We start from the raw sequence: 15,602 nt of genomic DNA, 5'->3' as shown, positions 1-15,602 counted from the left end.
AAGGGCACTAGGTCAAATATAAGAAAAGGTCTGTTAATACTTTAGTGGTCACATTCTCTCTTTGATCCACTTGTAAATTGGTTAGAACATTATTTTAAATGATTTCAAAGTCAAGCTTGAAAGTAGCATATTCAACATTTAGGTCACAAGGTCTAGTCTCAGTGATTAACAGGTCACGTTCCAAAGTGGGTGATGTGCTTCCAAGCATTTGATCAATAACTAAAATCATTAAAATCTATGTTAACACTTTCATTTTTTACCTGATCTTCATGGCAGTTGATCAGAATAATCAAATAAATAAAAGTAGGAACTTGGTAACAAGGCTCAACTAGATCGGATAGACGCAAATAGTTTGTTCATACTCACAATGCCTTTTTTTTCTAGATCTTCATAAAAAATTAGTAAACACCACTAGGAAACAATCAGTTTCAGGTGAGCCACATTGTGCTGTTAAAGCTATCTATGTATAGTATAGATTGTTACAAAATTGTGTTAATCATTAAAAATAAATGAAAACAAGATGTGTTTGTGAAACACAATGTCCCCCTATATGACGTTTGACCTTGAAGGATGACCTTGACCTTGTGAAGGATGACCTTGACCTTTCAACACTCAAAATGTGCAGCTCTATGGAGATACACATGCATGCCAAATATCAAGTTGCTATCTTCAATATTGCAAAAGTATTCATAAAATAAGTGATTTGGGCAACATATATTTGACCTCTGACCTTGAAGGATGACCTTGACCTTTCACCACTCAAAATGTGCAGCTCCATGAGATGCACATTCATGCCAAATATAAAGTTGCTATCTTCAATATTGCAAAAGTATTTATAAAATAAGCAATTTTTGCCGCATATATTTGACCTCTGACCTTGAAGGATGACCTTGACCTTTCACCACTCAAAATGTGCAGCTCCATGAGATACACATGCATGCCAAATATCAAGTTGCTATCTTCAATATTGCAAAAGAATTAATAAAATTGGCCACATATATTTGACCCGTGACCTTGAAGGATGACCTTGACCTTGAACTTTTACCACTCAAAATGTGCAGCTTCATGAGATACACATGCATGCCAAATATGAAGTTGTTATCTTCAATATAACAAAAGTTATTGCAAAATGTTAAAGTTGGCGCAAACAAACCAACAGACCAACAGACAGGGCAAAAACAATGTCCCCACTACTATAGTGGGGGACATAAAAATGGCTTTCTTAAAGTTGTAGTCTTGGATGATATATTCCTCAACTTATAATCTACGACAATCTTTTGAGAAGAAAAACAAAATTTGAATATAATTATACCCCAACATACTGTGATTGGGGGCTAGCACAGGAATTCTCAATTATGTTCCTCGAAAAATAATGGGTTAACATATCGTTGCTGACCGTTTTATCAAGTCGTCTGGACCATTACTCCGAAAAGAATTGTAAGTTCAAATATGAGATATTTAGGTAAATAAATCTCATTCAAGGGAGTGCAGTGTCCAAGAATGAAAACGATTGCACCACAACCATCAACTATTGACCTGCGGATAAATGACAAGCAATAAAAATTACACAATTGCGGTGATGTAGATTAACTTAAATGGATGCTTATTTATTTTATGCTTTCCGATGATTTATAAAGAAAAATCAGTGAAATAAACTGGTATTTCACTGTTTTAAACAGTGAAAAATAACAGTGCAAATATCGATATTTTTTGCTGTTTTTCTGGGAAAATGGATATTCCACCGAATCCAACAAATATCCTCTATATATCCATCCTCTTCAGAAGCATCGTGAAACCAGTACTTTCAGTACTTTGATTAATACATGTTAAATAAAGAAAAAGTTTGACACAAGTAAACATCTGCACGCGTACAAATATATCATACGTATCACTGCAGGCCTGCGTAATATGCCGAAGTGATTTTGAAGTACTTTGATTGATTTAGAGTCATAATCTTAACTCATAACTGAGATATTCAAATTTGAAAAGTGTTGCATTAGAAAAGTCTCCAAGTGTATTTTTATTGTAGAAAACCACACATTTTGACAAAATACCATTGCAAACATTGCAAAATGTGTACAAGTAAGCCTAGTGTATGGAGATGGTATAACATAATTTTTTGGCAACTTAACATTAGATTCACAAAATGTCACTTCAATAAATTCTAAGTAAACTTTTTTATCCAAACTGGTTTTAACAACCAGTTTTTATAGGTTTTAAAAAAGAATGGTTACAAAAATCAATGAATTAATTTTGATGACCTAAAAATAAATGTTTATAATAAATGTATTTTCAACTAGATTCTTATCAGCAGCATGTCAAGCATATTGTCCAGAGAGCTCAATTAACTATCTGAATCATGTCAATGTTTGACAGTTGACCCCTAAGTATGACTCAAACATGTGGTATTTTGTTTCTTTAACGTGACTGGAAAAATAAATAATGCTGGTGCGATGTGTAAAGAAAAAAGAGCAAATTAGAGTTAAGTGGGTAGAACCCAATGAAAAGATAAACTAGAGCTTTGTCACAGACATGACGTATACCCCCACGTGCCGCATTGACACAGACTATTTTGCATGCTGTCTTCACAAAACAAGAGAATCTAATTTATGGCAATTTTTAAGAATTAGTTTATCATTTATAGCCATTTTGACCGTTGAACTATTGAATTCTTTCACATGACACGCCCTCCAATGCCTGTGAACAAAATTAATGTACAGAGTCATTTTAAAATCTCACAATGAATGACATTGTTATGGCCCAGACAAGATCATTTATGCCATTTTTGACCTTTGAACTAAAAGTGTGACCTTGACTTTGGAGATATCAACGTAATTCTTTCGCGCAACACACTGTTCAATCATGGTGAACAAATGTGCCAAATGATTTTTTTAAATCTCACGATGAACGACATAGTTATGGCTTGGACAAGCTCATTTATGGCCATTTTTTACCTTTGAACTAAAAGTGTGATTTTTACCTTGGAGATATCAACGTAATTCTTTCGCGCGACACACCTTCTAATGATGGCGAACAAATGTGCCAAATGATTTTTAAATCTCACAATTAACGACATCATTATGGCCCGGACAAGCTTATCTAATATTATGGCCATTTTTTACCTTTGAACTCAAAGTGTGATCTTGGACATATCAACCTAATTCTTTCACGCAACACACTGTGCAATGATGGTGAACAAATGCACCAAATGATTTTAAAATCTCACAATGAATGGCATAGTTATGGCCCGGACAAGCTCATGTATGGCCATTTTTGTTCTTTAAACTCGAAGTTTGACCTTGACCTTGGAGATATCAACGTAAATCGTTTGCGAGAAACACCGTCTAATGATGTTGAACAAATTTGCCAAATGATTTTAAAATCTCACATTAAATGACAAGTTATGGTCCGGACAAGCATTTGACCATTGTCCTGCAAGTGTGACCTTGATTTTTGAGATATCGACATACTTTTTACACACGACACAATGTCCCATGATGGTGAAAAAATGTACCAAATCATTTTAAAATCTAACTATAAATGACACATTTATGGTCCAGACAAACTTTCAATTAAAAACGCACTAAGTGACCCCGTGACCTAGTTTTTGACCCGGCATGACCCATATTCAAATGTGACCTAGACATTATCTAGATACAACTTCTGACCAAGTTTGGTGAAGACTGCATGACATTTCGGGACAGACAGACAGACCGACAAAGTGACTCCTATATAGTCCCCATTACGAATGGTAATGGGCGTATAATAAAAGGTTTTACTACCACAAAATAAAACTAATGCTCCGCTAACATAATACCTCATCTAATTTTAAAACCGCAGTGTTGGCCTCCTTATCTTGCGCAAGGCACTTTGAATCACTCAGCAGTTTGATCAGCGTCGTAAAATATTCCTGGAGCTTCTGGTCTGAGATTTCCAATGAAGGCGGGTGACAGATTTCATTCCGCAATTCACGAGCCTATACAAAAAAAGAGACCAATGTTTACTTATATATTCACAATATGTAAAATAACAAAAAACAAGAGCTGTGTTTTTTGAAACACAATGCCCCTTACTGCGCTTTGAAGTCCCAAAGCAGCTATTTAAGAGAAAACAAGGCCCATAACTTAGCCAAAAATCAATGAATCACCACTAAATGCACACTTCATCTGTAAATCATGTAGTTAGATTCAAATACCAAAAATCAGCTCAATATCTGAAAGTTGCGTAAAAATATACTCCAGAAAATGGTTATTATCTATGGAAATAATTTCCAAGTCCCAGGCCTATAAATTTGCCAAATATCAACGCATGGGAACGAATTTTACACTTCATCTGAATGTCATGTAGGTAGACTCACATACCAAAACTCAGCTCGATATCTTAAAGCGTTGCATAAAAAACATCTGCAAAACGGTTAATATAGAGAAAATTTTATATGCACTTTTGTCTCAAATCTCCGTGCCTTTTACTTTCTATTTATAGAAGCTCCTACCTTGGATTATATCCATTTAAAAAATATTACTTTCCTTGTCAAAAATGACCTTGAACCTGCCAAATGATAAATAAAACAAATTTCCCTTCAAAGCTTTCCTTGGCACAAATTTAGATCAGTCAAAGGCCTGTATCTTCGTCAAACATCAAAAGACAAGAACGCATTTTACACTTCATCTGTAGGTCATGTAGGTGGCAGGGCTATAGATAACAAGCGTATTTGCGTTATTACGCAATTAAAATAAACAAAAACGTAATAAAATTCAAAATAAAGTGTACAAAAACGCAAATACAAATTTAATAACGTAATTCTCGTAAAAAAACGTGCATCAAAAAGGCAATTCTTAAGAACACCGGGCGTATTTTTTATACTGTTTATTTTCCATACAAAAATGTACCAGATAGTTTATATGCCGTCCTATGAAGAAAAGAAGGCAGTCTTTCCAGCCGTTATCAATCTTTGGGGTATTATCGTAATTATTCGTAGAACCGTCCAATTTCTACTTTCATTTTCAAGATATTCAACTCAAAATGACCCGAAAACGGGATGCATCGTTTTGAACAGCCATAACTGCATCAATTGTGCAGCGATTTTCACGAACTCGGCCTTATCCAACGCAAAAATGAATGAACTTTGATCAGAAATTCAGTAATTGTTTGTTGTTACGTACAGGGACCTTTTTGAATTCCATTTGTATAAATAATATAGTAACCTTAGTAGATTTGTATTATATTATATATGTCATTCCCTAAATTACCCAATTGAGGTTAAAAACCGGGGGTGAAAAACCCAATTAAGCTCAAAAGTAAGGGGTAATTTTTTTTGATAAAACCCTATTGTTGTCAAAACAGGGGGTGAAAAACCCAATATACCCCAAAAATTATCTATAGCGCTGAGTCGGAGTCACATACCAAAAATCAACTCAATATCTTAATGTGTTTCGTAAAAAAAAATCCGGAAAAGAGAAGGGTGGACAGACAGATGGACAGACAGTGAGACTGCTATATGTACCTTTTAGGGGCATGAACAAGAGCACCGCATAACGGGTGCCACATTTGGCTGCGGGTGCAGTTTTGAATAAATGAAAGCTTGTTAGAATTATTTTGTTAGAGGTCACAGTGACCTTGACCTTTGAACTAGTGACCCAAAAATGGGTGTGGCGTGTAGAACTAATCAAGCTGCAGCTACATACAAAGTTTCAAAGTTGTAGATTGAAGCACTTTGATTTTGACAAAATGTTAAGGTTTAAGCACGATGTGGACGACACTACACGACGACGGACACGACGAGCAGGCCATGACAAAACCTCGTGTTTTCTACAAACACAGCAGAGCTAAAAATCAACAAAGGGCACACATTTAGTAATATTACACATGATTGTTAGAAAAGACAAATAAAATTGTTAAATGTTACTGTAAAACCATACAATAGTTATCATAATATATAATTACTGCAACAATATATAATTATGTGATATATATACGCACAAAGGGATATTTTGGAAAAATAATTATAATAATCTTAAGTAATGAAAATACTTCATTTTAGTAGTTCAATATCAATAGAAATTTGGGTTGTTGTTAATTTTTTTTCATCCATCACTAGGCAGTATCACATCATTATCAAAATCAACTTCAATCTTACACTTCCATAGGAAATATTTTTAAAGTTAAATGGTTGCAATTGGCCAAATTATGAGCTAAACTAACACATTGACTGGTAGCCAGCCATATTTTAAAGAGACCTGAACGTTTTCCAACTAAGTTGAGATATCATAAGAACAAATATAGGTCACCATGGCGTAGTTCGTATGGTGTCTACCTAGCAACCAGAGGGTCACGGATCTCCCCCAAAGCCACCAAGTACAAGTACTGGTTCTACCCAATAAACCAACTCAAGAGAGTTTCAATAAGCCTTAAGCCTTTGATGCAATAGAGCTAAAATAAATAGGCAAATACTGAATATTTTTAGTGAATGACATGAAAATTGGGCAAAAAATATGCAAAAATTAGTATTTACAAAGTTTCAATTAGGGGTTTCCTTGCCAAATGCCATCGTCGCAATATGCGGCAAATTTTCTTAAGTGACGACAATTTTTCAAATTTAAATTCAGTATAGCCACATAAGAAAAACATTCACGCCCCCTGGCAGCAATGTTTTTGGGCACATAAGGTTATTTTTTTAAACTTGGCTGAGAAATCATTCAAACAATAATTGTTCTGACCATGTTTCATGAAGATTGGACCAAAAATGACTTCCAGAACGTTCAAAAGGTTACTACTGCCATGCTAAAGGGTGGCCATGTTTTGCACCAAACTGCAACCATTTTAAAACTCTGCCGGGATATCATAAGAACAAATGTTCTGACAAAATTTCATATAGATTGGACTTAAAATGTAACTTCTAGAGTCTTAATAAAGTTTCATTAAAGGCATATAAGGAAAACTGCCCCGCCCCCCCCCCCCCCCCCCCCTGTCATCCATGTTTTTCAAGTGACCAGAACCGTTTTCAACTTCTTCAAAGATATTATACAAAAAATGTTCAAACCAAGTTGCATTCTACCAGAAAATCCTAAAAAAATATGGTGACTCCTTAATCTTTGAATGTAACATCAGCAATACTATCTTACATGACATTGCAAACGAAAACATATTTCTATCTGATGTTCTATCAGCGTGGAGTGATGTCACTCATAACTTAGAAACCCAAACTAGCAGTAAAACAATTCTATGGAACAATAAAGACATAACTTCAAACAATAAGACGCTTTTCTATAAAGACTGGTTTGAACGAAGCATTAAATATGTCGACCAATTATATGACTACAGAATTAAGGATTTCTACTCTTTTGATAATATATGCTACATATACGGAATACCTTCAAATAATTTTCTGAAGTACTACACACTAATCAAAAGTATACCCATACATATTAAATCTGAAATCAATACAAATAATACACCATGTACTCAAACAACATTTGTAGAAAACATACTTGGAAGAAAAAACAAAACAAATAAAATATTTTACACACTACAAATTAAAAACCCTACAGAAAACTCCAAAATCCAAAATAAATGGCAAGTCCTTTTTGAAGAAAATGAACTTAATTGGAAACACATATTTACCATGCCATATAAAGCAACTATTGAAAGCACACTGAGAAATTTTCAATATAAATACATCCATAGAATTATAGCTACAAATAAATATCTCTTTAAATGCAAATTATCTAACTCAAATCTGTGTGACTTCTGCTTTGAAAACATTGAAACTATAGAACATCTTTTTTGGGAGTGCAAACACATCCAGCCTATTTGGAATCAATTAATATCTTTTCTTGAACAACAACAACTTAACGTTAAACTATCTTTCTTAAATGTAAGTTTCGGAATTAACTCATTGAAATCAATAGACTGTAATAATATTGTGAATTTTATGGTTATATTGATGAAATATTTTATCTTAAACATGAAGTACAAAAAACAAGTACCAAATTTTAATGCTTTGTCCATAGTCTTAAACTAAAAATCCAGATTGAGAAAGAAATAGCCCTCAGTAATGACACATTACAAATCTTTGAACAAAAATGGAATCGGATTAAATTCTCATAATGTTTTGTCCACTTATATACATTTTACCCTAATGTTAGTTTATCTCTCTAAAATAGTTTTGTTTATTTATTTTTTTTAATTTTTATTTTTTAATCTGACAAGATCATTGTGAATATAAAACAAAAAACACAAGTCCAGTATGCTTTCTTCCGACTTTATACAACTCATCATTTTTCATAACTATTACTCTGTTGTGCTTTTCTTTTCTCTCTAAAAAAAAAATAAATATATATTAGCATATCTTGTAAAACATGTCTGAACTTTATTGCTTTGTATATCACTATATTGTATGATCATATACATGTTTACATTGTATGTATGATATTGAATAAAAAAAAAAAAAAAGGTTCTCCATAGTATTTCTTGCACTTCTATCCCAGTACGCAATTGAAGGATTGAACAACGTACATGCTGTGGCTTGAGTACACCCTGTTAATCACAAAGATATCATTTAAACAATTTCAATATCTTTTACATTCATTTAATCCTTTCAGCCAGAACAAATGGATGCAAAATGCACATGTTAATTTTAGCAAGGGATAAATAGCTACCTCATTTATTAACTTGACAGTCACATAAAATGCAAACTTTAAAGTCCATGAAAATGAAATTATTGTATTTTGTATGAAGCACTGAAGTATAGTTTTGTCAATGTATTTAACTGAGTTTAAAGCCACACATCTTCAAACGAAATACATGTTGATCAATACATATAGATGCAATTTGAAAGTTTGAAAAATCGTCATTAAATCTATAGCCTAGTTAGAAAGTATTTTTTTTTAAATTTTACAACCGAAAGTAGGATTTTTATACGTATATGTCCATTTCGACAAGCGCAATTATTTTTAAGTTTTAAAGCGCAAAAAAAACGGATTTTGACCTTGTAACCACCAGATACAGTCAAGTTACCATTACCGGTACATTACCCATAGCGGACCACTTTGATGGTCAAGACTGCGTATCGCGATACATAGTTGATATTTTTAGATGATATTTTGCACACAGTATCTTCAAGGCCTGTTCTTTAAATCGCATTGATTGAGTCGTAATCGGAGCTACTCTTTGTCAAACATTTTGGTATGTTTTGCTGACATGTATATATGACTGTGTTTACTTCTATCTCGTTTCCAAATCGAGGTTGAACATTTTTCGCGGCCACATGCTATAATTCTGTTGGAAAGTAAGAAGTTAACGCATTAATTTAAAGGCCATTTAGTAGTCTTTTAGTAGTGTTTTATTTATGTTCCATGTTCATTATCGATGATTAGATATGATTCAAACAATTTATCTTTTAGATCTATTTAGGATTTTCAACAGATAATGCACACAAGAGCACCATGCGTAAAGCGTAGATACAAGATCACATATAGGAAACAATTAATAACAAACAAGAGATGTGTTTGTCAGAAACACAATGCCCCCTCTCTCGCCGCTTTGAAGCCATAAATTTGACCTTTGACCTTGAAAGATGACCTTGACCTTTAGCCACTCAAAATGTGCAGCTCCATGAGATACACATACATGCCAAATATCAAGTTATGACGAAACTTTAACGAAGGTTTAAGTTTTAGGAATGAAAAATACAATGAAATTTGACCTTTGACCTTAAATAATGACCTTGACTTTTCACCTCTCAAAATGTAAAGCTCCATGAGATACATATGCATGCCAAATATGAAGTTGCTATCTTCAATATTGCAAAAGTTACAAAAGTTTAACCAAGGTTAAAGTTTTGTGACATACACATACAATGACACAATGACAGACAGACAGGCCAAAAACAATATACCCTCGATCTATCAATCAGGGGGCATAAAAATGAATATAATTTATAACTGGATATGTAACTTCAGGTCATTGTAAACAACACAGTTCGTGTATCGACAGTTTAAATAGCGTGCTAGATGCTCCCTGAGTGGTTTCGATCATGTGATTCGTTATGGCTACAACTGATCCGTTAATGCATGAATACTGCGGCATAAAAAGGTATCACAAATACATTTTGCCTGCGTTTAAAAATAAGACTATGTGCTGAATCAGTAAGCAAATAGTAATATTTAATCAAACTGGTGTAAAAGAAGTCTCAAAACATTTATTGCTTTTCACCAGAAAAACTTTATTACGCTACTGATCCGGTAATGGTAACTTGATTGTATATTCTAATTGGCATACATGTAAATTAAATTAAATCTAAAGCCTTGTTAGCAAGTAATTTATTATTTTTTTACCTTTTAAAACCGAAAGAAGGATTTCTATTACTATACATCCATTTCGACAAACACGATTATTTTTCAGTTTTCAAGCGCAAAAAATATGGATTTCTACCTTGTAACCACCAGATATATTCTAATTGGCATACATAAAATTAAATCTATAGCCTAGTTAGCAAGTAATTTATTATTTTTCAAACGAAACCGCTTTTAAAACCGAAGGGAGGATTTCTAGACGTTTACGTCCATTACAAAAAACTTGATTATTTTGAAGTTTTAAAGAGCCAAAAAAGACGGATTTCTACCTTGTAACCACCTGATATATTCTAATTGGCATAGATAAAATATATCTCTTATTTATACTTAAATTTACTTTCATTTCAAGGTGTGTGGCTTTAATTAATATGTTTTATACGTTTACATTTCAATATCTTCTGTTACACTTACAGACATATGCCCCCATACATGGGTTTGAACTAGTGACCCCAATTTCAATAGGTGTCATCTACATGTACCTTTCAAGGCCAATGCATATGTGTAGTATCAAGCCAACCGTTCAATTCGTTGACAAGTTATTGATCAGGAACAATTTTCACACTTATTGTGGCAGTGACCTTGACCTTTAATCTAGTGACCCCGATTTCAATAGGGGTCATCTACTGTCCAATGCAAATGCACATGGGAAGTATCAAGCCAATCGGTTGATTCGTTGATGAGTTATTGATCAGAAACAATTTTCCCACTCATTGTGACACTGACATGAAATTTGACCTAGTGATCCCAATTTCAATTGGGGTCATCTACTCTCCAAGTCCAATGCACATGGGAAGTATGAAGCAAATCGGCAAAAGGGTTGACAAGTTATTGATCGAAAATTATGTTCACACTTATGTGACAGTGACATTGACTTTTGACCTACATGTAGTTACCCCAATTTCAATAGGGGTCATCTACTGTTCAAGGCCAATGCACATGTGAAGTATCAAGCCAATCGGTAAATTTGCTGATGAGTTATTGATTGGAAACGATTTTCACACTTATTGTGACAGTGACCTTGACCTTTAACCAAGTGACCTCAATTTCAAAAGGGGTCATCCACTGTCCCAGGCCAATGCACATGTGAAGTATCAAGCCAATCGGTCGATTCGATGACGAGTTATTAATCGGAAACGAACTGGTCTACAGACAGACAGACCAACATCCAGCAAAACAATTCAAAGGGGGCATAATAAAGAAGAATATGCATATGAATCTGTAAATACATAAATCCACTTTATTACAAATCAAACCATGTTTGGCTGATTTCATTTGAAAACGATAATCTTAAATATGTTATTGTTTACAAGAAGAAGTGTTTCTTCAGATCAAATTTGGGTCTGTTAGAAGGACCCATTCCCGATGGAAAAAAGTATATATTTTTCCCAAATGAGACCTAAAAATTCACAATTGAAGATTTAAAAAAATGTTAAATAATCCTCAACATATAATGTATCTAGAATCCAGTTCAATAAGTTAAACCTTAGTAAATGTAATATTGAAATCACTTTTATTTCACAATTTTAAATGATTTTTTAGCAAAAAATCATCAAAACTAATTCCCTAATTTAGTCAAAATGAAATTTTTTCCCAATGCAAAGGGCCCCGGCCCCATTCCCAAAATGGTTTAAAACAAGAAGGCCTGAAAGGCCCAAAGTTGCTCACCTGAGATACCAAGTTCTGTGAAGCCAAAGATATCATTAGAAAAAATGTTCTGACCAACTTTCATGAAGAGTGAAAACAATAAATGTAACTTTTAGTTATAACAAGGTTTTACTATAGCAAAATAAGGATAAATACCCCGCCCCCGGAAGCCACATTTTTCAACAGACTGGAACCATTTTCGTACACATCCAAGATATCATTAAACAAATATTCTGACCAAGTTTCATTATGATTAGAAAATAAATGTGCCCCGCCCTCTGGTGGCAATGGTTTTTAACCAACATTGTTCAAGATATTGGGAAAAATCTTCTGACCAAGTTTCATGAAGATCGGACAATAAATGTGGCCTCTAGAGTGTTAACAACGTTTTACTATAGCCCTATATTGCCATATTAGGAAAAATGCACCGTCCCCTGGAAGCCATGCTTTACAACCAATCGGAACAATTTGTGAACTCATTAAAGATATCATTAAGACGAATCTTCTGACCAAGTTTCATGAAGATCCGAAGATAAATGTGGCCTCTAGTAGAATCTTAACAAGGTTTTACTATAGCCAAATAAAGAAAAATGCCCCTCCCCCTGGAGGCCTTGTTTTTCATCCAACTGGAACAATTGTTTAACTAGTCCAACATATAATTGGGACAAATCTTCTGACCAAGTTTCATTAAGATCCGACAATAAATGTGGCCTCTAGAGTGTTAACAAGGTTTTACTATATTGTAACCATATAATACACTACCCCCTGGCGGCCATGTTTTTCAACAAACCAGAGGCATTTTCGAACACATCCACAATATCATTAGAACAAATGTTCTGACCAAGTTTAGTGAAGATTGGACCATAAATGTGAGTTTACGAGTGTTAACCAGGTTTAACTAGATCCATATCAGGAAAACTACCCCGCCCCCGCGCGGCCATGTTTTTCAACGAACCAGAACCATTTTTGAGTGTGTGTATTTCCATGTTTATGAGGTCCCTCCGCGCCCGAGGCTGCATTAGGTGAGGACCCGGAGTGTGTTCCATCACTCCTTCCTAATCTGATTTTAGAAATTTGGGGCGAATTTTGACTGATAGCTGCAATTTCCAGCTATTTATTGTTTTTACTAAAATATTTTTAATTTTGAGGTGGTCTTGTGCAGTGGGGGAAAACCGGAGTACCCGGAGTAAATCCCACCTGTCCGGTATGATGACCACCAACCAAACTCACATGCGCCGGGAATGGGAATCGAACCCGGGTCGCCTAGGTGAGAAGCGAGCGTGCTCACCACTGCGCTAGCCGGACAGCCTGTACCATTTTTGATCTTATCCAAGATATTATAAACACAAATCTTCTGGCCAAGTTTCATGAAGATCGGACAATAAATGTGGCTTCTCGAGTGTAAACAAGGTTTTGCTATAGCCATATAAGGACAAATGCCCCGCCCCTGTTGCCCATGTTTTTCAACCAACCAGAACCATTTTTGAACTAGCCCAATATATTATTGAGACCAATCTTCTTACTAAATTTCATGATAATCGGACAATAAATGTGGCCTCTATAGTGTTAACAAGGTTTTACTAGAGCCATTCAAGGAAAAATGCCCTGCCCCTTGGCGGCCATGTTTTTTAAGCAAATGTTACCATTTTCAAACTCGTCCAAGATATCATGGAGACAAATCTTCTGGCCAAATTTAATGAAGATCGGACAATTAATTAGACCTCTAGTGTGTTAACCAGGCAAATGTTGACGCCGCACACCGCACAATGCACAACGGACACAGGCGATCACAAAAGCTCACCATGAGCACAAGGTGCTCAGGTGACCTAAATACACTGAGTAGACTGAATTGTTATTTATAAACACCTTTTTCCATGGCATTCATTTACAGTCTCAATTTCTAATTAACATTTGAGTTTCAATCTTATGCACATTCTCCATTGTTGATGGAAACACAAATTTCATTATAGCCTACTTATTATATGATGTCCCGCACAGTCAAGCGTTATTTGCCATTTTATAAGAGAATTGCGAATTCATTTCTCTGCCATTTTGGAATAATGACATGTGCAACATGTGCGCATAGCAACATACAATTATATTTATGTTTCTGACTATATTGGGGAACCAATAGTTAGTATGAGGTAGTTCAACAAATTGAGACGCTCCGTTACAGACAACAAACAAGGATTGTAAACAGCTATGCAATAATATTACATGTAATGATGTGTCATGTGTAAGAAATTGGAAGTAATAGACTGCTGTCAGCTTTTTGATATAAACAAATGAAGGCCCACATCATAAACATAAATATATCTTTTTAAAATCCTGATACAGTTTTGCAAAAGTAACTAGAAATGGCGCGGCAGAGGCCGACGCGTATCCCCACGCCACATGTTTAACCCAGGGGCGCCAAAATGTAAAATTACCTAAAAAATGAGTGAAAATCTATACCCTTATTTCTCATCCTCATCCTGCTCTCCTAACAAATCTAATACTAAATCAACTTCGGTGACATCCATTATGTACATGTCATCCTCATTGGAATGACATGATATGGCTGAACATGCTCTCCCATAGCCAATCTTCTTGCTTCTGTTTTGGAAAAGATATGTTTTGAGGTTAAATGGTTGACTAAATAGTACTCAGCGTCTCAGAAATGTTCTGTCGCAATCTTGTACACAACAATGAAAATGTTGAATTTCATGTCTGTCTTTGATGTGCCTGTTCAAAGTCCATCTTGCTTTAAATTGTTTCTCACATTTTCCCACTTGAACATTTTAACATGATTTTCAGTAATGAGTCTAAAAGTGTAATTGAACAAATTGAAAGTTTCAGCCCTTTTACAGATTCTTGAGGCTCTATTCCATGAGTTTCTCATGCTTTTTATGCTTGACTGCATTCTATCTCTTCTCTCATATACAGGTGTCCCTTTGCGCCAATATTTTATAATCCCTTGCAGACCGCTCATCTATTTTCTTTTTAAAGGTGATGGGACTCTCATTTTCAATCACAAAGGAGGGAGGGGTGGAGTGAAGAGCGGTGCATTGTGTGGGGGATGTGGACATATATTACATTTTCTTCCAAAAAATTCGAAAAAAAGGAAAAAACAATCGGGGGGGGGGGGGGGGGGGGGGGGTTGGGGTGGGGGGGGGGATTCTTGGGTGCGATGGTTGGACGGTATTTCAAACATAAAATAATAAAAATAAATATTTGTGTTTTTTTAACCGTTTCATAAAAAAAAATTGGGGGGGGGGTGAGGTGGGGGGGTATAGTGTGAGGGTGTGGTGGTAACTTGTGAGATGATCTAAAAAAAAAAAAAAAAAAAATAGGGGGGATCGGGTGGGGGGAGGGGGGGGTGGGGGTGGGGATTTTGGGTGCGATGGTTGGGACGGTATTTCAAAACATAAAATATCAAAATAAATTGTTTTGTTTTAAACCGTTTAAACAAAATTGGGGAGGGGGTGGGGTGGGGGGGTATAGTGTGAGCGTGTGTGGTGGTCATTTGTGAGAGATCTTAAAAAAAAAAAAAAAAAAAAAAAAATTGGGGGGGGGGGGTTGGGTGGGGGCACGGGCGATGGTTTTGGGTGGAGTCTATTGTGGTAT

At 35.0% G+C, this 15,602-nt stretch overlaps 1 protein-coding gene across 7 annotated transcripts in view; it reads right to left on the bottom strand.

Annotated features, from left to right (window-relative positions):
• LOC127846695 (NLR family CARD domain-containing protein 4-like) overlaps positions 1-15,602 on the bottom strand; it is a 755,110-nt gene that overhangs the window by 556,337 nt on the left and 183,171 nt on the right. For all 7 annotated transcript variants that reach the window (XR_008033618.1, XR_008033617.1, XR_008033616.1 and 4 more), the window contains exon 3: positions 3,818-3,976. Coding sequence is in view for 4 of the 7 variants with exons in the window: in XM_052378176.1 (XP_052234136.1) it covers positions 3,818-3,976 (159 nt within the window). In the remaining 3 variants the exon portion in view is untranslated. The remainder of the gene's footprint in view (positions 1-3,817; positions 3,977-15,602) is intronic.

This window comes from Dreissena polymorpha, chromosome 9, assembly GCF_020536995.1.
Source record: "Dreissena polymorpha isolate Duluth1 chromosome 9, UMN_Dpol_1.0, whole genome shotgun sequence".
NCBI classification, from domain to species: Eukaryota; Metazoa; Mollusca; class Bivalvia; order Myida; family Dreissenidae; genus Dreissena; species Dreissena polymorpha.
Note: the sequence above shows the minus strand (reverse complement) of the source record. Positions and strands in the feature narration are given on the sequence as shown.